This window comes from Blennius ocellaris (assembly GCF_963422515.1).
Source record: "Blennius ocellaris genome assembly, chromosome: 18".
NCBI lineage: Eukaryota > Metazoa > Chordata > Actinopteri > Blenniiformes > Blenniidae > Blennius > Blennius ocellaris.
Window position 1 is genome coordinate 596,805 of NC_137667.1, and position 20,793 is coordinate 617,597.

The 20,793-nt window shown below is 47.9% G+C and overlaps 2 protein-coding genes and 1 long non-coding RNA gene across 3 annotated transcripts; all 3 read left to right on the forward strand.

Moving 5' to 3' along the window:
- Nucleotides 1–244: 244 nt before the first annotated feature.
- On the forward strand, nt 245–1,699 carry LOC308143193 (uncharacterized protein; the record flags this gene model as incomplete). The annotated part of the gene is made up of 4 exons (XM_080513933.1): nt 245–307; nt 625–650; nt 793–984; nt 1,389–1,699. The coding sequence occupies exons 1-4, from the start codon at nt 264–266 to the stop codon at nt 1,697–1,699; spliced, it is 573 nt and encodes a 190-aa protein (XP_080370059.1). The 5' UTR covers nt 245–263.
- A 479-nt stretch (nt 1,700–2,178) lies between these two features.
- LOC308143446 lies at nt 2,179–3,516 on the forward strand. The gene is made up of 3 exons (XR_013937022.1): nt 2,179–2,276; nt 2,528–2,911; nt 3,240–3,516. It is a non-coding gene; the product is annotated as an uncharacterized lncRNA (long non-coding RNA).
- A 4,117-nt stretch (nt 3,517–7,633) lies between these two features.
- LOC308143435 (uncharacterized protein) lies at nt 7,634–18,986 on the forward strand. Its single transcript, XM_080514241.1, has 8 exons — nt 7,634–7,671; nt 8,604–8,629; nt 14,643–14,834; nt 15,619–15,821; nt 16,095–16,235; nt 16,487–16,789; nt 18,128–18,439; nt 18,773–18,986. The coding sequence occupies exons 1-8, from the start codon at nt 7,640–7,642 to the stop codon at nt 18,773–18,775; spliced, it is 1,212 nt and encodes a 403-aa protein (XP_080370367.1). The 5' UTR covers nt 7,634–7,639; the 3' UTR covers nt 18,776–18,986.
- Nucleotides 18,987–20,793: the final 1,807 nt, after the last annotated feature.

Here is a 20,793-nt window from a genome sequence, read left to right on the forward strand (position 1 = left end):
ACACACCCAGATGATCCTCCAACACAAAGGTTCACTTCACTTTGATGTGACCAACAAACGTGGTCGTCTCACGATGACCCATCACATCCTGTCTGTTTGAAACGAGTTTTTAACAAGTGGTTCATGATTCAGTCTCACCTCCTCCTGTAGCTCCTCCTCCTGTAGCTCCTCCTCCTCCTCCTGTAGCTCCTCCTCCTCCTGCTGCTCCTCCTCCTGCTTTCACATCACTGTTCAAAGAGACAGTATTCCAGTGATGATCAGGAATGTTGAACATGGCAGACGGATCAACAGTTCCTCAATGGTTCCAGTAAGTCTGAGTGTTGTGGTGTGTGGATAATCTGTAATAATCTGTAATAATCCGTAATAATCTGTAACAAACTGTAATAATCTGTAATAAAAGTAATAACCTGTAAAAAAATATATAGTAATATGTAATAGACTGTAATCTGCAATAAACTGTAATAAACATAAACTATAATAAACTGTAATAATCTGTAGCAAACTGTAATAATCTATAATAATCTGTAATAATCTGCTGAATGAAGTGACTCTGTCACATGTTTCTCCTCTCAGCTTCTTTTACTGTCACTGAGCTGAACTTCTACTTCCTGTTTGTGTTTTCAGACGCCAGCCAGAGGAGCCAGCTCCAGGTGTGTGTGTGTGTGTGTGTGTGTGTGTGTGTGTGTGTGTTCCATGATGGGTTGATGTTGAAAATCTCTCAATAAAAAGTGTTGTTGTTAAATATCATTGATTGTTTTCCGTCACATTTTGACTTGATGTTTTCTCCTCCAGCCTCTTGGAGACGATTCTCCGTCGTCCTGGCAGGAAAAACCAACGGAGCTCATGAGTCCGTCGTTAAACTCTTTAAATCGTTGAAGCAAAGCGAGGCGACGTCTCCCGGAGACGTCCACTACTGTCTGGTCTTCTGTCCCGTCGTGTCTCGGGCCGGGACGGACGTCAGCGACGCCTTGGACCGTCTCCCCCGTAAGGAACGTCGTAGAAATAATCCCAGATTAGCCAGATCAGCGCCACATTTATTAGAAATATTAGTTTCCTTCCACACAGGAACTCGTTTGTCCAAATTGTAGGAATCTTGAAGAAGTTCAATCAAGTGAACTGGACTTGATCCAGAGTCGGTCCAGAGAATGTTCCAGGACACTGCTGTAGCTTTAGCATTAGCATTAGCATTAGCTGTCAGCGCTCGGTTGTTGAAGATGCTCTATAATCGGATGTTGGCATTTTTAAAGAAACGACAAAGAAACAAAAAGATTTTGAACGTAGAAGCAACAACAAACCAGCTGAGATAAACTCCCGACGTGCCGACGGCTCTTAGCTCGGGACGCTAACTGCTATTCCAGCATGCTAATGCTAATGTTTTGTGTCTGCAGCTGGTCAAGAAGCAGTTCTGGTGGTGATGCATCACACCTTCAACCCTGAACTAGTGGTTCCTCCGAGCAGCAGCCTGGTGGACGACCAGAGAGTCCGACTCACTCTGGACTGTCTGTTTTACCAGGACCAAGTCCTCCACTGTGGATTCAACGACCACATGAACAAAAACGTCAAGGAGTTCTTCAGTGGCTCCGCCCCCCTCCAGCTTGGCGATCGTATCAAGGGCAGAAGCTTCCTGGAGGTAAGAACTCCCGAGTCCAGGAGGAACCACAGGGTTCCAGCGTTCCACCACACTGAGGTCTGTCAATAGGCCCTCTGGTCTGGAGGTCTGTCAACAGACCCTCTGGTCCTCCTGCTGCTGGTGAATGACATCATGTAGTACTCACCAAGGTACTGAGGGGAGCTTTCACGAGAACGAGTACTCCATAGTATTCACCTCTACTAATTTCAGTTCAAGACACTTGAACTGTTTAGTTTTTTATGCGATTGTGTTCAGATAATGAGTGCTTTGCTTTGCTTTGCTTTGCTTTGCTTTGCTTTGCTTTGCTTTGCTTTGCTTTGCTTTGGTGTTCTTGACACTGCTCTTTTCTCCACTTCAAGTTACCAAGGTTACCTCGTGGGGTTTTCCCGCGCATGCTGAAAGGCATTAGAAGTACTTTCAGGAAGCTACTTGATGGAAAGCCGAACGACGACAGCAGAGTTGAAAAGGTGAAAGATCTGTGAAGTCAAAATGTGGAATTAATGACGCGGAAACAACGAAGCAGTAAGTTGCTGTTTCTGTCAATTACCAGTCCGAAGGGGATTCAGTTCCTGCAAATAGTGGAAGAGAATCTGGATCCATGAAGCATCAGTCTGAAGACGGTACCAAGACCTCCAGGTCCATGGAGGTAAGAACTCCTGAGTCCAGGAGGAACCACAGGGTTCCAGTGTTCCACCACACTGAGGTCTGTCGACAGACCCTCTGGTCTGGACTCTCTGGTCCTCCTTAAATTCTTCACTACAGTTCCCATGAAGCTCCGCCCACTTCCTGGTTATCAGCCACAGGCACTCTGACGGTTGAACTGTTTAGTTTTTTAATATTTTGTTGAGAAAATGAGCCGTTTCCTGATTTTTCTTCAATTGTTGTTTCTCTTTGAAGGCTGATGGTTCAGATCAAGTTCTGAAGGCCGTCAGGGACCTGGAAGAGGAAGTGAGAACAATGAAGCGACAACAGACGTTCCTGGTTCAGGAGATGGAAACTCTCAAACATCAAAATGATGGAGAAAAGAAAAAGCAAGAATTTCAGAATGAGATGAAGCCGAAAGTTACTCCTCGTGTCAAATCCTGGTCCAACGGTGGTTCAGGTCCTCCAGTCGGTGGAGAGGAACCAGAATCCATGGACCAGCACACTGAGCCTCTTGTCGAACCCTGGACCAGTGGTGGTTCAGGTCCTGCAGTTGGTGAAGGAGAACCAGGATCCCTGGAAGACCAGGGAGGCCCCCCCCAGTCTGAAGATGGTACCAGGAGCACCTGGTTCATGGAGGTAAGAACCCCCCGTCGTTCTCTGGCTCCTCCCCCTCTGGCCCCTCATGGGCGGAGCTCCGCCCCCCCAAGTGGGACTTGGTTCGGCCTTACCGGAGCACGTGGTCCAGCTGGTCACCAGGCGCTCGCTCCCGACCACCAATCCCAGGCCTGGCTGCAAGCGTGTGTACTCCAAACTGTTGACGACAATTAACTTGATGTACTTTGATTTGATTCTGTTCCCTTTGAAGATTTCTTAAAAATATTTTGTATTTGTTTAGATTCTATGTCTTTTTTCCAAATAATTTGGTTCAGAAAATGTGTCTTTTGCTTATATTTCTTCATGACAGAATCAACAGGCTGATTCTTCACAGGACCTTGAAACCACACTGATTGCCCTGGAAGAGGAAGTGAGAACAATGAAGCGACAACAGACGTTCCTGGTTCAGGAGATGGAAACTCTCAAACATCAAAATGATGGAGAAAAGAAAAAGCAAGAATTTCAGAATGAGCTGAAGCCGAAAGTTACTCCTCGTGTCAAATCCTGGTCCAACGGTGGTTCAGGTCCTCCAGAAAGTGGAGAGGAACCAGGATCCATGGACCAGGACACTGAGCCTCTTGTCGAACCCTGGACCAGTGGTGGTTCAGTTCCTGCAGTGGGTGAAGGAGAACCAGGATCCATGGAAGACCAGGGCCCCCCCCCCAGTCTGAAGATGGTACCAGGAGCACCTGGTTCATGGAGGTAAGAACTCCTGAGTCCAGGAGGAACCACAGGGTTCCAGAGTTCCACCACACTGAGGTCTGTCAATAGAGATCATCAAAGAGCTCCAGTTCAAAACAGACGAAGCTCAAAGGGTCCAAGATGTTCCTGAAGGAGCTCAGGTAGAACCTGGAGACTCCACACAGGGGGGACTTGGGTTGGTTCTCATGACGTTGGAGGAAAATCAGACTCTCACTGAGGTGGAGAAAAGACTTCTGCCAAGTAATCAGAGTATCAGAGTCCAAGCTTCTGTTGTGCTTCATTGAATTCTTCATCATATTGAAACTCTGGTGTTTACTTTGTTCTCACCTTCAGTAATCTGGCGGCCGACTGCGTTCTGAGGTGAGTCCAGCAACCACCATGACCCCACTGGGAATTCGTAGGAGCTTCGGGAAAGTTCAGTGTAAAAGCAACAGACTGAGAACCCTGCTGGGATCATGTTCCAATGGGAACAACGGAGGGAACGTTTCATAGCGGCTTCAGTTCCTTCCAGTATCCTGGAGATAGGGGGAGGAGCTCAGTCACTCTTAGAGATAGGGTGAGGAGCTCAGTCACTCTTAGAGATAGGGGGAGGAGCTCAGTCACCCTTAGAGATAGGGGGAGGAGCTCAGTCACCCTTAGAGATAGGGGGAGGAGCTCAGTCACCCTGAGAGATAGGGGGAGGAGCTCAGTCACCCTTAGAGATAGGGTGAGGAGCTCAGTCACCCTTAGAGATAGGGGGAGGAGCTCAGTCACCCTTAGAGATAGGGTGAGGAGCTCAGTCACCCTTAGAGATAGGGGAGGAGATCAGTCACCCTTAGAGATAGGGGGAGGAGCTCAGTCACTCTTAGAGATAGGGGGAGGAGCTCAGTCACCCTTAGAGATAGGGTGAGGAGCTCAGCCACCCTTAGAGATAGGGTGAGGAGCTCCGTCACCCTTAGAGATAGGGTGAGGAGCTCAGTCACCCTTAGAGATAGGGGGAGGAGCTCCGTCACCCTTAGAGATAGGGTGAGGAGCTCAGTCACCCTTAGAGATAGGGTGAGGAGCTCAGCCACCCTTAGAGATAGGGTGAGGAGCTCAGTCACCCTTAGAGATAGGAGGAGGAGCTCAGTCACCCTTAGAGATAGGGTGAGGAGCTCAGTCACCCTTAGAGATAGGGTGAGGAGCTCAGTCACCCTTAGAGATAGGGGGAGGAGCTCAGTCACCCTTAGAGATAGGGTGAGGAGCTCAGTCACCCTTAGAGATAGGAGGAGGAGCTCAGTCACCCTTAGAGATAGGGGGAGGAGCTCAGCCACCCTTAGAGATAGGGGGAGGAGCTCAGTCACTCTTAGAGATAGGGTGAGGAGCTCAGTCACCCTTAGAGATAGGGTGAGGAGCTCAGTCACCCTTAGAGATAGGGTGAGGAGCTCAGTCACCCTTAGAGATAGGAGGAGGAGCTCAGTCACCCTTAGAGATAGGGGGAGGAGCTCAGTCACCTTTAGAGATAGGAGGAGGAGCTCAGTCACCCTTAGAGATAGGGGGAGGAGCTCAGTCACCCTTAGAGATAGGGGGAGGAGCTCAGTCACCTTTAGAGATAGGAGGAGGAGCTCAGTCACCCTTAGAGATAGGGGGAGGAGCTCAGTCACCCTTAGAGATAGGGTGAGGAGCTCAGCCACCCTTAGAGATAGGGTGAGGAGCTCAGTCACCCTTAGAGATAGGGTGAGGAGCTCAGTCACCCTTAGAGATAGGGTGAGGAGCTCAGTCACCAGGAGGAGCTCGGAGTAGAGCCGCTGCTCCTCCACATCCAGAGGAGCAGATGAGGAGGCTCAGGCACCTGTTTCAGACGCCCCCCGGACGCCCCCCCAGGGAGGTGTTCTGGTCATGTCCCTCTGGTAAGAGGCCTCAGGACAGACCCAGGACACCTGGAGGGACTATGTCTCTCTATGGCCTGGGAACGCCTTGGGGTGCCACCAGAAGAGCTGGAGGAAGAGTCTGGGGGGGGGGTCCTGGGCAACTCTGCTCGGACTGCTGCCTCCGTGACCCGGCCTGGATAAGCGTCAGACAATGGATGGACATTTGTGCTGCAAGTTTATGGAATGTTTTTTTACCTGCTGATGAATCTTGATGAATGTTTGTAAAGTGGAGCAGAGAACTGAGGTCCTGGTTCTGTTTGTACCAGCAGGGTTCCTGGTCTGATGGAAACATGAAGCAGGTCCACGTGGGGACGGTGTCTCTTCAGGGACCAGGTGGACGTGAGCTGATGTCCAGGACTCCAGGACGTAGCTGTAATGACTGTGGTGGAGGTAGAGGTGGAGGCTCATGTTGATGTGTTGAACTGTTCAAACTGTGCTGGAAACTTCCAGAACCTTCTCTACCTTCCTGGTCCTCCTGGAATCTACCTTCCTGGTCCTCCTGGTACCAACCTTCCTGGTCCTCCTGGATCAACCTTCCTGGTCCTCCTGGTACCAACCTTCCTGGTCCTCCTGGTACCAACCTTCCTGGTCCTCCTGGTACCAACCTTCCTGGTCCTCCTGGTACCAACCTTCCTGGTCCTCCTGGTACCAACCTTCCTGGTCCCTGTCAGAGTCGTGGGCTCAAATGTTCTGTTCTCAATAAAGTGTGGAAGCGACGGTTTGTTGTCTGTGTTTAGTTGAAGGAGCTTCAATGTTTGAACTCAAACCTGAACAGTGAATCGTCACCTTGGACTGAAGGAGTCCTTGATCCTGGTCCTCGTGGATTCAAGGTTGAAGGTTGTTGTTGCTTCTACGTTCAAAATCTTTTTGTTTCTTTATCGTTTCCTTAAAACTGCCAACATCAGATTATAGAGCATCTTCAACAACCGAGCGCTAACAGCTAATGCTAATGCTAATGCTAAGAATCGTCTCCAAGAGGCTGGAGAATCAAACAAAATTAAGTCAAAATGTGACGTAGAAGAATCAATTATATTTAACGACTCAACACTTTCTATTGAGAGATTTTCAACACCAACCCATCATGGAACACCGTGACAACAAACACACACACCCTGACAAACAAAACCACATATCATAGACCTAAGAGGAAGTTCCAGTCTGACCAGGTACCAGACGGTAACACACACACACACACACACACACACACACACACACACACACACACACACACACACACACACACACACACACACACACACACACACACACACACACACACACACACACACACACACACACACACACACACACACACACACAACAAACACAAAGAGATCCATGACTTATAAATGACTGTATCGTCAGCATACAGCTGAAGATGGAAATGAAAAGAGGAGTGTCTGAGGACACTTTGAAAGACGGAGGACAGCAGTGTCCCCAGAGAGGAGCCTGGAGGTCCTCCCCTCTGGACCTCAACACACCCAGATGATCCTCCAACACAAAGGTTCACTTCACTTTGATGCATAACGACACGATTTTGTGCCCAAATGAAAAATCACGGATTGTTTCATGTTATTTTCATATTTTCATTTGAGGGAAGTTGCACCACCCAGACGTAGCTTTTGCCAACAAGATGCAAACCTGGGTTCTAGCCCCACCTGGGTTCTAGCCCCGCCCCCTCTGTGATGTAACAGGCTCCCCATGTTAGCTTCTTACCCCGAGTGCTTAAACTACCAAATAATCAAACAATCGACAATGAATGGATATAAGTTAGAGAAACATTTATTGGAAGATCCAGTTTCGTTCCTGTTGCCAAGACGAACAGCTTATAACAACATGTGACCGGATTCCCTTTGATCCTTTGAGCACAAAGTCAGAAAACACAAAGGAGAAACGAAGAGTGAGAAGACGAGTCGTTTTCTTGGTTGTTTTCATTATTGAGGTAATATTGAGAAAAAACAAGGAACGAGTGACACGTGGATTGAAATGAAATGACGTTTGAGCGAGTGGCTGGTGATTCGGCGTCGCCTGCAGCTCCTCCTTCACACGTCGCTCTTCAAAGTAAAAGAATTTCAGTGACGAATACGAGCACTCCTTCTTTCACCGGGACGAGAGAAACATGGCAGACGGATCAAATACTCAATGGTTCCAGTAAGTCTGAGTGTTGTGGTGTGTGAATAATCTGTAATCTATAAAAATCTGCAATAATCTGTAATAATCTGTAAGGATCTGTAATGATCTATAATAATCTGTAATGATCTGTAATGATCTATAATAATCTATAATAATATGTAATGATCTGTACCGATCTGAAACAATCTGAAATAATCTGAAATAATCTGTAATAATCTATAATAATCTGTAATGATCTGTAATGATCTATAATAATCTGTAATGATCTATACCGATCTGAAATAATCTGTAATAATCTATAATGATCTGTAATGATCTGTAATGATCTATAATAATCTGTAATGATCTGTAATGATCTATAATAATCTGTAATGATCTATACCGATCTGAAATAATCTGTAATAATCTATAATGATCTGTAATGATCTGTAATGATCTATAATAATCTGTAATGATCTATACCGATCTGAAATAATCTGTAATAATCTATAATGATCTGTAATGATCTATAATAATCTGTAATGATCTATACCGATCTGAAATAATCTGTAATAATCTATAATGATCTGCAATGATCTATAATAATCTGTAATGATCTGTAATGAGCTGTAATAATCTATAAAAATCCGTAATAATCTGTAATAATCTGTAAGGATCTGTAATAATCTGTAATCTATAATGATCTGTAATAATCTGTAATGATCTATAAAAATCTGTAATAATCTGTAATGAGCTGTAATAATCTGTAATAATCTGCAATAATCTATAATGATCTGTAATAATCTATAATGATCTGTAATAATCTGCAATAATCTATAATGATCTGTAGTGATCTATAATAATGTGTAATAATCTATAATCTGCTGAATGAAGTGACTCTGTCATGTTTCTCCTCTCAGCTTCTTTTACTGTCACTGAGCTGAACTTCTACTTCCTGTTTGTGTTTTCAGACGCCAGCCAGAGGAGCCAGCTCCAGGTGAGTGTGTGTGTGTGTGTGTGTTGTTGTTTGTGAGGGTGTGTGTTATGTGTTATGGTTTGTATTGTTAGTTGTCAGGGTGTGTTTGTGTTGTTAGTTGTCAGGGTGTGTGTGTGAGAGTTTTGTCATTAAATGTATTTGATCCACTGAAGTTGCGTCGTCAGCTGGTCTCAGATCCAGTTTCCCTCAAATTGTCTTTAAATAATGAAACATCATCAATCAGCCGTTTCCTTGTTCTAACGTGAATATTGGCGACGGCCCTCTGCTGGAACTCCAGTGTTAAAAAGTGGCTTAATTTCTTCACTTGTTGAAACCAGAACGGCCCACGAGGGCGATCCCGCCAGTTTGTCGTCAGAAACCCTCCTCTGCTAAAACTAGCCATTAGCGGTCGCTAACCGCGGCTGACAAACGAAGTCGCTCTCTCACACACACACACACGAAAGGACATAAAGTGAAAATACAAAACGTAATGGACTGGATTGCAAAAGTTCCACAACAGTTGGCACCGGGTGGATTTACAGCATCAACAGGAATCATTTCATCGCCTCGGACAAATTAATGTGCAAATTGTAGAACCGCTACGCCGGCGCGGAAACGACCAGACATCACTGTCCAATAGGGGCTCACGATACGGTGACAGTAATTAGACCGTGGAGGATTTGGACGTGTTGATGAGACAGTAGAGCTGAAACATACGGAACACATTCTATATGTTGTACTTCTATGCTGACACTGTGTCGCAGTGTCAGCATAGAAGCTTCACATGTGGAGCCGTCAAATCCCGTCGCTCAAATCAGATCCCGTCGCTCAAATCAGATCCCGTCGCTCAAATCAGATCCCGTCGCTCAAATCAAATCCCGTCGCTAAAATTAGATCGTCGCTCAAATCACATCCCGTCGCTCAAATCACATCCCGTCGCTCAAATCACATCCCGTCGCTCAAATCACATCCCGTCGCTCAAATCAAATCCCGTCGCTCAAATCAAATCCCGTCGCTCAAATCAAATCCCGTCGCTAAAATTAGATCGTCACTCAAATCAAATCCCGTCGCTCAAATCAAATCCCGTCGCTCAAATCAAATCCCGTCGCTAAAATTAGATCGTCACTCAAATCAGATCCCGTCGCTCAAATCAAATCCCGTCGCTCAAATCACATCCCGTCGCTCAAATCACATCCCGTCGCTCAAATCAAGTCGCTCAAATCAAATCCCGTCGCTAAAATTAGATCGTCACTCAAATCAAATCCCGTAGCTCAAATCAGATCCCGTCGCTCAAATCAAATCCCGTCGCTCAAATCAAATCCCGTCGCTAAAATTAGATCGTCACTCAAATCAAATCCCGTCGCTCAAATCAGATCCCGTCGCTCAAATCAGATCCCGTCGCTCAAATCAGATCCAGTCGCTCAAATCAAATCCCGTCGCTCAAATCAAATCCCGTCGCTCAAATCAAATCCCGTCGCTAAAATTAGATCGTCACTCAAATCAAATCCCGTCGCTCAAATCAAATCCCGTCGCTAAGATTAGATCGTCACTCAAATCAGATCCAGTCGCTCAAATCAAATCCCGTCGCTAAAATTAGATCGTCGCTCAAATCAGATCCCGTCGCTCAAATCAGATCCCGTCGCTCAAATCAGATCCCGTCGCTCAAATCAGATCCCGTCGCTCAAATCAGATCCCGTCGCTCAAATCAGATCCCGTCGCTCAAATCAGATCCCGTCGCTAAAATCAAATCCCGTCGCTAAAATTAGATCGTCACTCAAATCAAATCCCGTCGCTCAAATCAGATCCCGTCGCTAAGATTAGATCGTCACTCAAATCAAATCCCGTCGCTCAAATCAGATCCCGTCGCTCAAATCAGATCCCGTCGCTCAAATCACATCCCGTCGCTCAAATCACATCCCGTCGCTCAAATCACATCCCGTCGCTCAAATCACATCCCGTCGCTCAAATCAAATCCCGTCGCTCAAATCAAATCCCGTCGCTAAAATTAGATCGTCACTCAAATCAAATCCCGTCGCTCAAATCAAATCCCGTCGCTCAAATCAAATCCCGTTGCTAAAATTAGATCGTCACTCAAATCAGATCCCGTCGCTCAAATCAAATCCCGTCGCTCAAATCACATCCCGTCGCTCAAATCACATCCCGTCGCTCAAATCAAGTCGCTCAAATCAAATCCCGTCGCTAAAATTAGATCGTCACTCAAATCAAATCCCGTAGCTCAAATCAGATCCCGTCGCTCAAATCAAATCCCGTCGCTAAAATTAGATCGTCACTCAAATCAAATCCCGTCGCTCAAATCAGATCCCGTCGCTCAAATCACATCCCGTCGCTCAAATCACATCCCGTCGCTCAAATCAGATCCCGTCGCTCAAATCAGATCCAGTCGCTCAAATCAAATCCCGTCGCTCAAATCAAATCCCGTCGCTCAAATCAAATCCCGTCGCTAAAATTAGATCGTCACTCAAATCAAATCCCGTCGCTCAAATCAAATCCCGTCGCTAAGATTAGATCGTCACTCAAATCAGATCCAGTCGCTCAAATCAAATCCCGTCGCTAAAATTAGATCGTCACTCAAATCAAATCCCGTCGCTCAAATCAGATCCCGTCGCTCAAATCAGATCCCGTCGCTCAAATCAGATCCCGTCGCTCAAATCAGATCCCGTCGCTCAAATCAGATCCCGTCGCTCAAATCAGATCCCGTCGCTCAAATCAAATCCCGTCGCTCAAATCAAATCCCGTCGCTAAAATTAGATCGTCACTCAAATCAAATCCCGTCGCTCAAATCAGATCCCGTCGCTAAGATTAGATCGTCACTCAAATCAAATCCCGTCGCTCAAATCAGATCCCGTCGCTCAAATCAGATCCCGTCGCTCAAATCAAATCCCGTCGCTCAAATCAAATCCCGTCGCTCAAATCAAATCCCGTCGCTAAAATTAGATCGTCACTCAAATCAAATCCCGTCGCTCAAATCAAATCCCGTCGCTAAGATTAGATCGTCACTCAAATCAGATCCAGTCGCTCAAATCAAATCCCGTCGCTAAAATTAGATCGTCGCTCAAATCAGATCCCGTCGCTCAAATCAGATCCCGTCGCTCAAATCAGATCCCGTCGCTCAAATCAGATCCCGTCGCTCAAATCAGATCCCGTCGCTCAAATCAGATCCCGTCGCTCAAATCAAATCCCGTCGCTAAAATTAGATCGTCACTCAAATCAAATCCCGTCGCTCAAATCAGATCCCGTCGCTAAGATTAGATCGTCACTCAAATCAAATCCCGTCGCTCAAATCAGATCCCGTCGCTCAAATCAGATCCCGTCGCTCAAATCACATCCCGTCGCTCAAATCACATCCCGTCGCTCAAATCACATCCCGTCGCTCAAATCAAGTCGCTCAAATCAAATCCCGTCGCTAAAATTAGATCGTCACTCAAATCAAATCCCGTAGCTCAAATCAGATCCCGTCGCTCAAATCAAATCCCGTCGCTAAAATTAGATCGTCACTCAAATCAAATCCCGTCGCTCAAATCAGATCCCGTCGCTCAAATCACATCCCGTCGCTCAAATCACATCCCGTCGCTCAAATCAGATCCCGTCGCTCAAATCAAATCCCGTCGCTCAAATCAAATCCCGTCGCTCAAATCAAATCCCGTCGCTCAAATCAAATCCCGTCGCTCAAATCAAATCCCGTCGCTAAAATTAGATCGTCACTCAAATCAAATCCCGTCGCTCAAATCAGATCCCGTCGCTCAAATCACATCCCGTCGCTCAAATCACATCCCGTCGCTCAAATCAGATCCCGTCGCTCAAATCAAATCCCGTCGCTCAAATCAAATCCCGTCGCTCAAATCAAATCCCGTCGCTAAAATTAGATCGTCACTCAAATCAAATCCCGTCGCTCAAATCAAATCCCGTCGCTAAGATTAGATCGTCACTCAAATCAGATCCCGTCGCTCAAATCAAATCCCGTCGCTAAAATTAGATCGTCACTCAAATCAAATCCCGTCGCTCAAATCAAATCCCGTCGCTAAAATTAGATCGTCACTCAAATCAAATCCCGTCGCTCAAATCAGATCCCGTCGCTCAAATCAGATCCCGTCGCTCAAATCAGATCCCGTCGCTCAAATCAGATCCCGTCGCTCAAATCAGATCCCGTCGCTCAAATCAAATCCCGTCGCTCAAATCAAATCCCGTCGCTAAAATTAGATCGTCACTCAAATCAAATCCCGTCGCTCAAATCAGATCCCGTCGCTAAGATTAGATCGTCGCTCAAATCAAATCCCGTCGCTCAAATCAGATCCCGTCGCTCAAATCAGATCCCGTCGCTCAAATCAGATCCCGTCGCTCAAATCAAATCCCGTCGCTCAAATCAAATCCCGTCGCTAAAATTAGATCGTCACTCAAATCAAATCCCGTCGCTCAAATCAGATCCCGTCGCTAAGATTAGATCGTCACTCAAATCAAATCCCGTCGCTCAAATCAAATCCCGTCGCTAAAATTAGATCGTCACTCAAATCAGATCCCGTCGCTCAAATCAGATCCCGTCACTAAAATTAGATCGTCACTCAAATCAGATCCCGTCGCTCAAATCAGATCCCGTCGCTAAAATTAGATCCCGTCGCTCAAATCAGATCCCGTCGCTCAAATCAGATCCCGTCGCTAAGATTAGATCGTCACTCAAATCAAATCCCGTCGCTCAAATCAGATCCCGTCGCTAAGATTAGATCGTCACTCAAATCAAATCCCGTCGCTCAAATCAAATCCCGTCGCTAAAATTAGATCGTCACTCAAATCAGATCCTGTCGCTCAAATCAGATCCCGTCGCTAAAATTAGATCCCGTCGCTCAAATCAGATCCCGTCGCTAAAATTAGATCGTCACTCAAATCAGATCCCGTCGCTCAAATCAGATCCCGTCGCTCAAATCAGATCCCGTCGCTCAAATCAGATCCCGTCGCTCAAATCAGATCCCGTCGCTCAAATCAGATCCCGTCGCTAAAATTAGATCGTCACTCAAATCAGATCCCGTCGCTCAAATCAGATCCCGTCGCTCAAATCAGATCCCGTCGCTAAAATTAGATCCAGTCGCTCAAATCAGATCCCGTCGCTCAAATCAAATCCCGTCGCTCAAATCAGATCCCGTCGCTAAAATTAGATCCCGTCGCTCAAATCATATCCCGTCGCTAAAATTAGATCCCGTCGCTCAAATCAAATCCCGTCGCTCAAATCAGATCCCGTCGCTCAAATCAAATCAGCAGAGTAGCATTCAGCGGAGTAGCATTCAGCGGCGTAGCATTCAGCGGCGTAGCATTCAGCGGCGTAGCATTCAGCGGCGTAGCATTCAGCGCGGTAGCATTCAGCGGGGTAGCATTCAGCGGGGTAGCATTCAGCGGCGTAGCATTCAGCGGCGTAGCATTCAGCGGCGTAGCATTCAGCGGCGTAGCATTCAGCAGCGTAGCATTCAGCGCGGTAGCATTCAGCGGGGTAGCATTCAGCGGGGTAGCATTCAGCGGCGTAGCATTCAGCAGAGTAGCATTCAGCAGAGTAGCATTCAGCAGAGTAGCATTCAGCAGAGTAGCATTCAGCGCGGTAGCATTCAGCGGAGTAGCATTCAGCGGAGTAGCATTCGGCAGTGTAGCATTCAGCGGAGTAGCATTCACATTCACAAAGCAGGATGATTGTTGGCAATACCCGGGACGTTTTCGCTAAAAAAGCTCACGCGGCTCATGAGCACGCTCGGGGTGTGACGTCTTTAAGAGACGCCTTCATTTATTTGTCTGCCGCCAACAAAGCCACGTCCACACGAGACAAAACCGTCTTTTTTCTCGCCGAGGTTCTGGAGAAACCTCCGTCCACACGTCACGACGAACTGGGCTCAACACCAGGCTCCAGGGCTGCAGTGCACCTGCCAGGCCTTCAGGGGCGCTGTGACTCACCAAACACACCACGAACACAGGAGGAGCGACGGAACACATGATTTCCCCACGATGACTCATTCCAATGTTGTGTTTTATTGTCCTCTAGCCTCTTGGAACCGGTTCTTCGTCGTCCTGGCGGGAAAAACCAACGGAGCTCATGAATCTGTCGTTAAACGCTTTAAGGCTTCGAACCAAACCGAGCTGAAGTCTCCTGAAGACGCTCAGTACCTCCTGGTCTTCTGTCCCGTCGTGTCTCTTGTCGGGGTGGACGTCAGAGACGCCTTGGACCGTCTTCTCCGTAAGACATGTTGCTGAGAGATTTCCTGATGCTCTATAATCTGATGGTGGAGGAGGAAGATGCTCTATAATCTGGTGTTAGAGGAGGAAGATGCTCTATAATCTGATGTTAGTGGAGGAAGATGCTCTATAATCTGGACTAGAGGAGGAAGATGCTCTATAATCTGGTGTTAGAGGAGGAAGATGCTCTATAATCTGGATTAGATGAGGAAGATGCTCTATAATCTGGTGTTAGAGGAGGAAGATGCTCTATAATCTGGTGTTAGAGGAGGAAGATGCTCTATAATCTGATGTTAGAGGAGGAAGATGCTTTATAATCTGGATTAGAGGAGGAAGATGCTCTATAATCTGATGGTAGAGGAGGAAGATGCTCTATAATCTGATGTTAGAGGAGGAAGATGCTCTATAATCTGAATTAGAGGAGGAAGAAGCTCTATAATCTGGTGTTAGAGGTGAAAGATGCTCTATAATCTGGATTAGAGGTGAAAGATGCTCTATAATCTGGATTAGAGGATAAAGATGCTCTATAATCTGGATTAGAGGAGGAAGATGCTCTATAATCTGGTGTTAGAGGAGGAAGATGCTCTATAATCTGGATTAGAGGAGGAAGATGCTCTATAATCTGGATTAGATGAGGAAGATGCTCTATAATCTGGACTAGAGGAGGAAGATGCTCTATAACAGAAACAAACCAGCTGAGATAAACTCCCGACATGCCAATGGCTTTTAGCAAGGGAAGCTAACTGCTATTCCACCATGCTAATGCTAATGTTCTGTGTCTGCAGCTGGTCAAGAAGCAGTTCTGGTGGTGATGCATCACACCTTCAACCCTGAACTAGTGGTTCCTCCGAGCAGCAGCCTGGTGGACGACCAGAGAGTCCGACTCACTCTGGACTGTCTGTTCCACCGGGACAAACTCCTCAAGAGCAGATTCAACGACCACATGAAGACCAACATCAAGGAGTTCTTCAAAGCCTCCAGGACAAAGGTGCTCCCACTTCCTGTTTGTCAGTAACAGTTGAACTGCTGCGTTTTGGGCAGTTCTGTTGAGACATGCTGGTATTTTTCACTTTGGTACCAACGTTCTCTCAGCAGGCTGATCCAAACATGCTAGAGCACTTTAAAGAGTCCGTCTTCAGGTGTCTGGCAAGAATTCCTCCAGAGGCCGATTGAAGACCTGAAAGATCTGAAGGGTCAGAATGCTAAAGTAATTCTATTCCTCACTCTGTTCACTCTATTGTTTACGTGCATGAAAAAACAGACACAACGACGCATTTGGCCTCCATGGAAAACCCTGACCCGTGAGGTTCCAGGTCCTGCAGTCACTGAAGGAGGATCTGGAGCCACACAGTTTCGCAGGACCACTTCCCATCGGATCATCAAGAAAGAAAGACCCATGGAGGTAAGAACTCCTGAGTCCAGGAGGAACCACAGGGTTCCAGAGTTCCACCACACTGAGGTCTGTCGACAGACCCTCTGGTCTGGACTCTCTGGTCCTCCTCAAATTCTTCACTATAGTTCCCATGAAGCTCCGCCCACTTCCTGGTTATCAGCCACAGGCACTCTGATGGTTGAACTGTTTAGTTTTTTAATATTTTGTTGAGAAAATGAGCCGTTTCCTGATTTTTCTTCAATTGTTGTTTCTCTTTGAAGGCTGATGGTTCAGATCAAGTTCTGAAGGCCGTCAGGGACCTGGAAGAGGAAGTGAGAACAATGAAGCAACAACAGACGTTCCTGGTTCAGGAGATTAAAACTCTCAAAGATCAAAATGATGGAGAAAAGAAAAAGCAAGAATTTCAGAATGAGCTGAAGCAGAAAGTTACTCCTCGTGTCAAATCCTGGTCCAACGGTGGTTCAGGTCCTTCAGTCGGTGAAAAAAAAACAGGAACCACGAAGCATCAGGGAGCCTCCCCCCCCCAGTCTGAAGACGGTACCAAGACCTCCAGGTCCAAGAAGGTAAGAACTCCTGAGTCCAGGAGGAACCACAGGGTTCCAGCGTTCCACCACACTGAGGTCTGTCGACAGACCCTCTGGTCTGGAGGTCTGTCGACAGACCCTCTGGTCTGGAGGTCTGGAGGTCTGGAGGTCTGCTGACAGACCCTCTGGTCTGGAGGTCTGGAGGTCTGGAGGTCTGCTGACAGACCCTCTGGTCTGGAGGTCCGTCAACAGACCCTCTGGTCCTCCTGCTGCTGGTGAATGACGTCATGTAGTACTCACCAGGTTACTGAGGGGAGCTCTCACCAGTACGAGTCCATCCGTCAATCTTTAGAACTATTGAATCCGTTGGGGGTCACGGTGGAGGTACAGAGAACAAAGAGGTCCAGACCACCTAAACCGGTCCCTCTCGACGTGGAGGAGCGGCAGCGAGACTTTGAGTCTCTCCTGACGGCTAGACTCCTCCTTCTATCACCAACAGTGAGAGAAAACTCCTTCTGGCCCCTTGTACCCACGATGTCATGGTTCCGGTCATGACCGAAGCGTGGAGACCAGAGGTGAGGGTGGAGGTGTGGACCGAGTGGGGGACAGAGAGCTCAGCTCCTCTACACCACCACCATCCAGGACGGAGACTGTCACTGGATCGTCTGTCTGAAGCTGTGGCAGATCTCACCATCCCTCCTCCGTCACTCCTGAAGGACTCGCCTCCACCTGGGGAAGCTCCACCCCCTACCTGGAGAGGGCCCTTCTGTCAGAGGACCATGGATTCAGACAGGGAGGTGCTGATAGGGGTCCCTGCGACCCGGGGTGTGTTGGGCCTGGGGGTTGTTGAGAGGATGAGGATGTTGTCCACGTTTCAAAAATTCCATTGGCGACATTTTAAACGTTTCCAAAGTGTTGAAAGAAAACATTTACTTCCAGCCTCACAGCAAGATGGCCGACTCAGAGTTCCTCTTACAGTCTCTGGGTCCTCCCCGACCCTGAAGGTGTGCCCCCTCCAATAAGCCCCGCCTACCCTGAAACGGGCCAATCAGGACAAGCTGTGTTTCAACCACCCTAAAGTGACACGACTCGAAGATTGCAATAATAAAAGTAGCAAACAGACCCACTTTCTGTTGCAGAACCCCCCGTCGTTCTCTGGCTCCTCCCCCTCTGGCCCCTCCGACCACCAATCCCAGGCCTGGCTGCAAGCGTGTGTACCCCGAACTGTTGACGACAATTAACTTGATGTGCTTTGATTTGATTCTGTTCCCTTTGAAGATTTCTTAAAAATATTTTGTATTTGTTTAGATTCTATGTCTTTTTTCCAAATAATTTGGTTCAGAAAATGTGTCTTTTGCTTGTATTTCTTCATGACAGAATCAACAGGCTGATTCTTCACAGGACCTTGAAACCACACTGATTGCCCTGAAAGAGGAAGTGAGAACAATGAAGCAACAACAGACGGTCCTGGTTCAGGAGATGGAAACTCTCCAAGTTGAAAATGATGAAAAGGAAAAGAAAATACACGAATTACAGAATGAGATGGAGCAGAAAGTTGTTCCTCCTGTCGAACCCTGGTCCAGTGGTGGTTCAGGTCCTGCAGTTGGTGAAGGAGAACCAGGATCCATGGAAGACCAGGGAGGCCCCCCCCAGTGGGAAGACGGTACCAGGAGCTCCTGGTTCATGGAGGTAAGAACTCCTGAGTCCAGGAGGAACCACAGGGTTCCAGTGTTCCACCACACTGAGGTCTGTCAATAGAGATCATCAAAGAGCTCCAGTTCAAAACAGACGAAGCTCAAAGGGTCCAAGATGTTCCTGAAGGAGCTCAGTTAGAACCTGGAGACTCCACACAGGGGGGACTTGGGTTGGTTCTCATGACGTTGGAGGAAAATCAGACTCTCACTGAGGTGGAGAAAAGACTTCTGCCAAGTAATCAGAGTAGCAGAGTCCAAGCTTCTGTTGTGCTTCATTGAATTCTTCATCATATTGAAACTCTGGTGTTTACTTTGTTCTCACCTTCAGTAATCTGGTGGCCGACTGCGTTCTGAGGTGAGTCCAGCAACCACCATGACCCCACTGGGAATTCGTTGGAGCTTCGGGAAAGTTCAGCCAGCCAGGACCGGCTGCAGCTGGTGCTGACGATCCCTCCACCGTGCTTCAGTGGGACACCGTGACTCAATGGACGTCAATGTTTTCATCAGAATGACGTTAAAACCGTTTGTTTGTACGTCTAACTTCAGCCTCAAGGAGAGTTTTTAACGTTTCGTTTGGCAGGAAGTGAAAGAGTTTCAGGATAAACTCTCTGCACCTGATCCAATAAAGGTTTGTTTGTGTGAAAGAAGGACTCGGGGTTGTCTTTTCAGACAGAAACACGAGCAGCTCTACTGAGCGTCACGTGAGACAAACAACACGGTGTTCAGTTCATCGAGATGGAATTTGTGTGGGGAAGGTACCTCTGGACTGGCAGACCAGGGTGGTGGTCCCTCTCTTCAACAAGGGGGATCAGAGGGTGTGTTCCAACTCTAGGGGGATCACACTCCTCAGCCTCCCCGGGAAAGTCTACTCCAGGGTTCTGGAGAAGAGGGTCCGGTCGTTAGTCGAACCTCGGATCCAAGAGGAACAATGCGGTTTTCGTGCTGGCAATGGAACACTGGACCAGCTCTATACCCTCCACCAGGTTCTCCTGATGGTGGAACACTGGACCAGCTCTATACCCTCCACCAGGTTCTCCTGATGGTGGAACACTGGACCAGCTCTATATCCTCCACCAGGTTCTCCTGGTGGTGGAACACTGGACCAGCTCTATACCCTCCACCAGGTTCTCCTGATGGTGGAACACTGGACCAGCTCTATACCCTCCACCAGGTTCTCCTGGTGGTGGAACACTGGACCAGCTCTATACCCTCCACCAGGTTCTCCTGATGGTGGAACACTGGACCAGCTCTATACTCTCCACCAGGTTCTCCTGATGGTGGAACACTGGACCAGCTCTAGACCCTCCACCAGGTGCTCCTGATGGTTCGTGGGAGTTCGCCCAACCAGTCCACATGTGTTTTGTGGATCTGGAGAAGGCATTTGACCGCGTCCCTCAGGACGTCCTGTGGGGGGCACTCCAGGAGTACAGAGTCCGGGGTCCCTCGTTAAGGACTGTCCGGTCCCCGTAGGCCCGGAGCAGGAGTTTGGTTCACATTGCCGGCAGTAGGTCAGACCTGTTCCCAGTGCACGTTGGCCTCCGGCAGGGGTGTCCTTTATCACCGATTCTGTTCATCACCTATATGGACAGAATCTCTAGGCACAGCCGGGGGCCGGAGGGGGTCCAGTTTGGGGACCACAGGATCTCATCTCTGCTATTTGCGGATGATGTGGTTCTGCTGGCCCCATCAAGCCTGGACCTTCAGCACTGACACGGTTCTCAGCCGAGTGTGAAGCAGCTGGGATGAGGATCAGCACCTCTAAATCCGAGGCCATGGTTCTCGACTGGAAAAAGGTGTCTTGCCCCCTCCAGGTCGGTGGAGTGCCCTTGTCACAGGTGGAGGAGTTCAAGTATCTCGGGGTCTTGTTCACGAGTGGGGGAAAGATGGACCATGAGATCGACAGGCGGATCGGTGCAGCGTCTGCAGTTATGTGGTCGTTGTATCGGTCCGTCGTGGTGAAGAAGGAGCTGAGCCAAAAAGCAAAGCTCTCGATTTACCGGTCGATCTTCGTTCCTACCCTCCCCTCCCCTCACCTGTTCCTCCCCTCACCTGTTCCTCCCCTCACCTGTTCCTACCCTCACCTATGGTCATGAACTATGGGTCATGACCGAAAGAATGAGATCTCGGATACAAGCGGCTGAAATGAGCTTCCTCCGTAGGGTGGCTGGGCGTACCCTTAGAGATAGGGTGAGGAGCTCAGTCACCCTTAGAGATAGGGTGAGGAGCTCAGTCACCCTTAGAGATAGGGGGAGGAGCTCAGTCACCTTAGAGATAGGGGGAGGAGCTCAGTCCCCCTTAGATATAGGGTGAGGAGCTCAGTCACCTTAGAGATAGGGGGAGGAGCTCAGT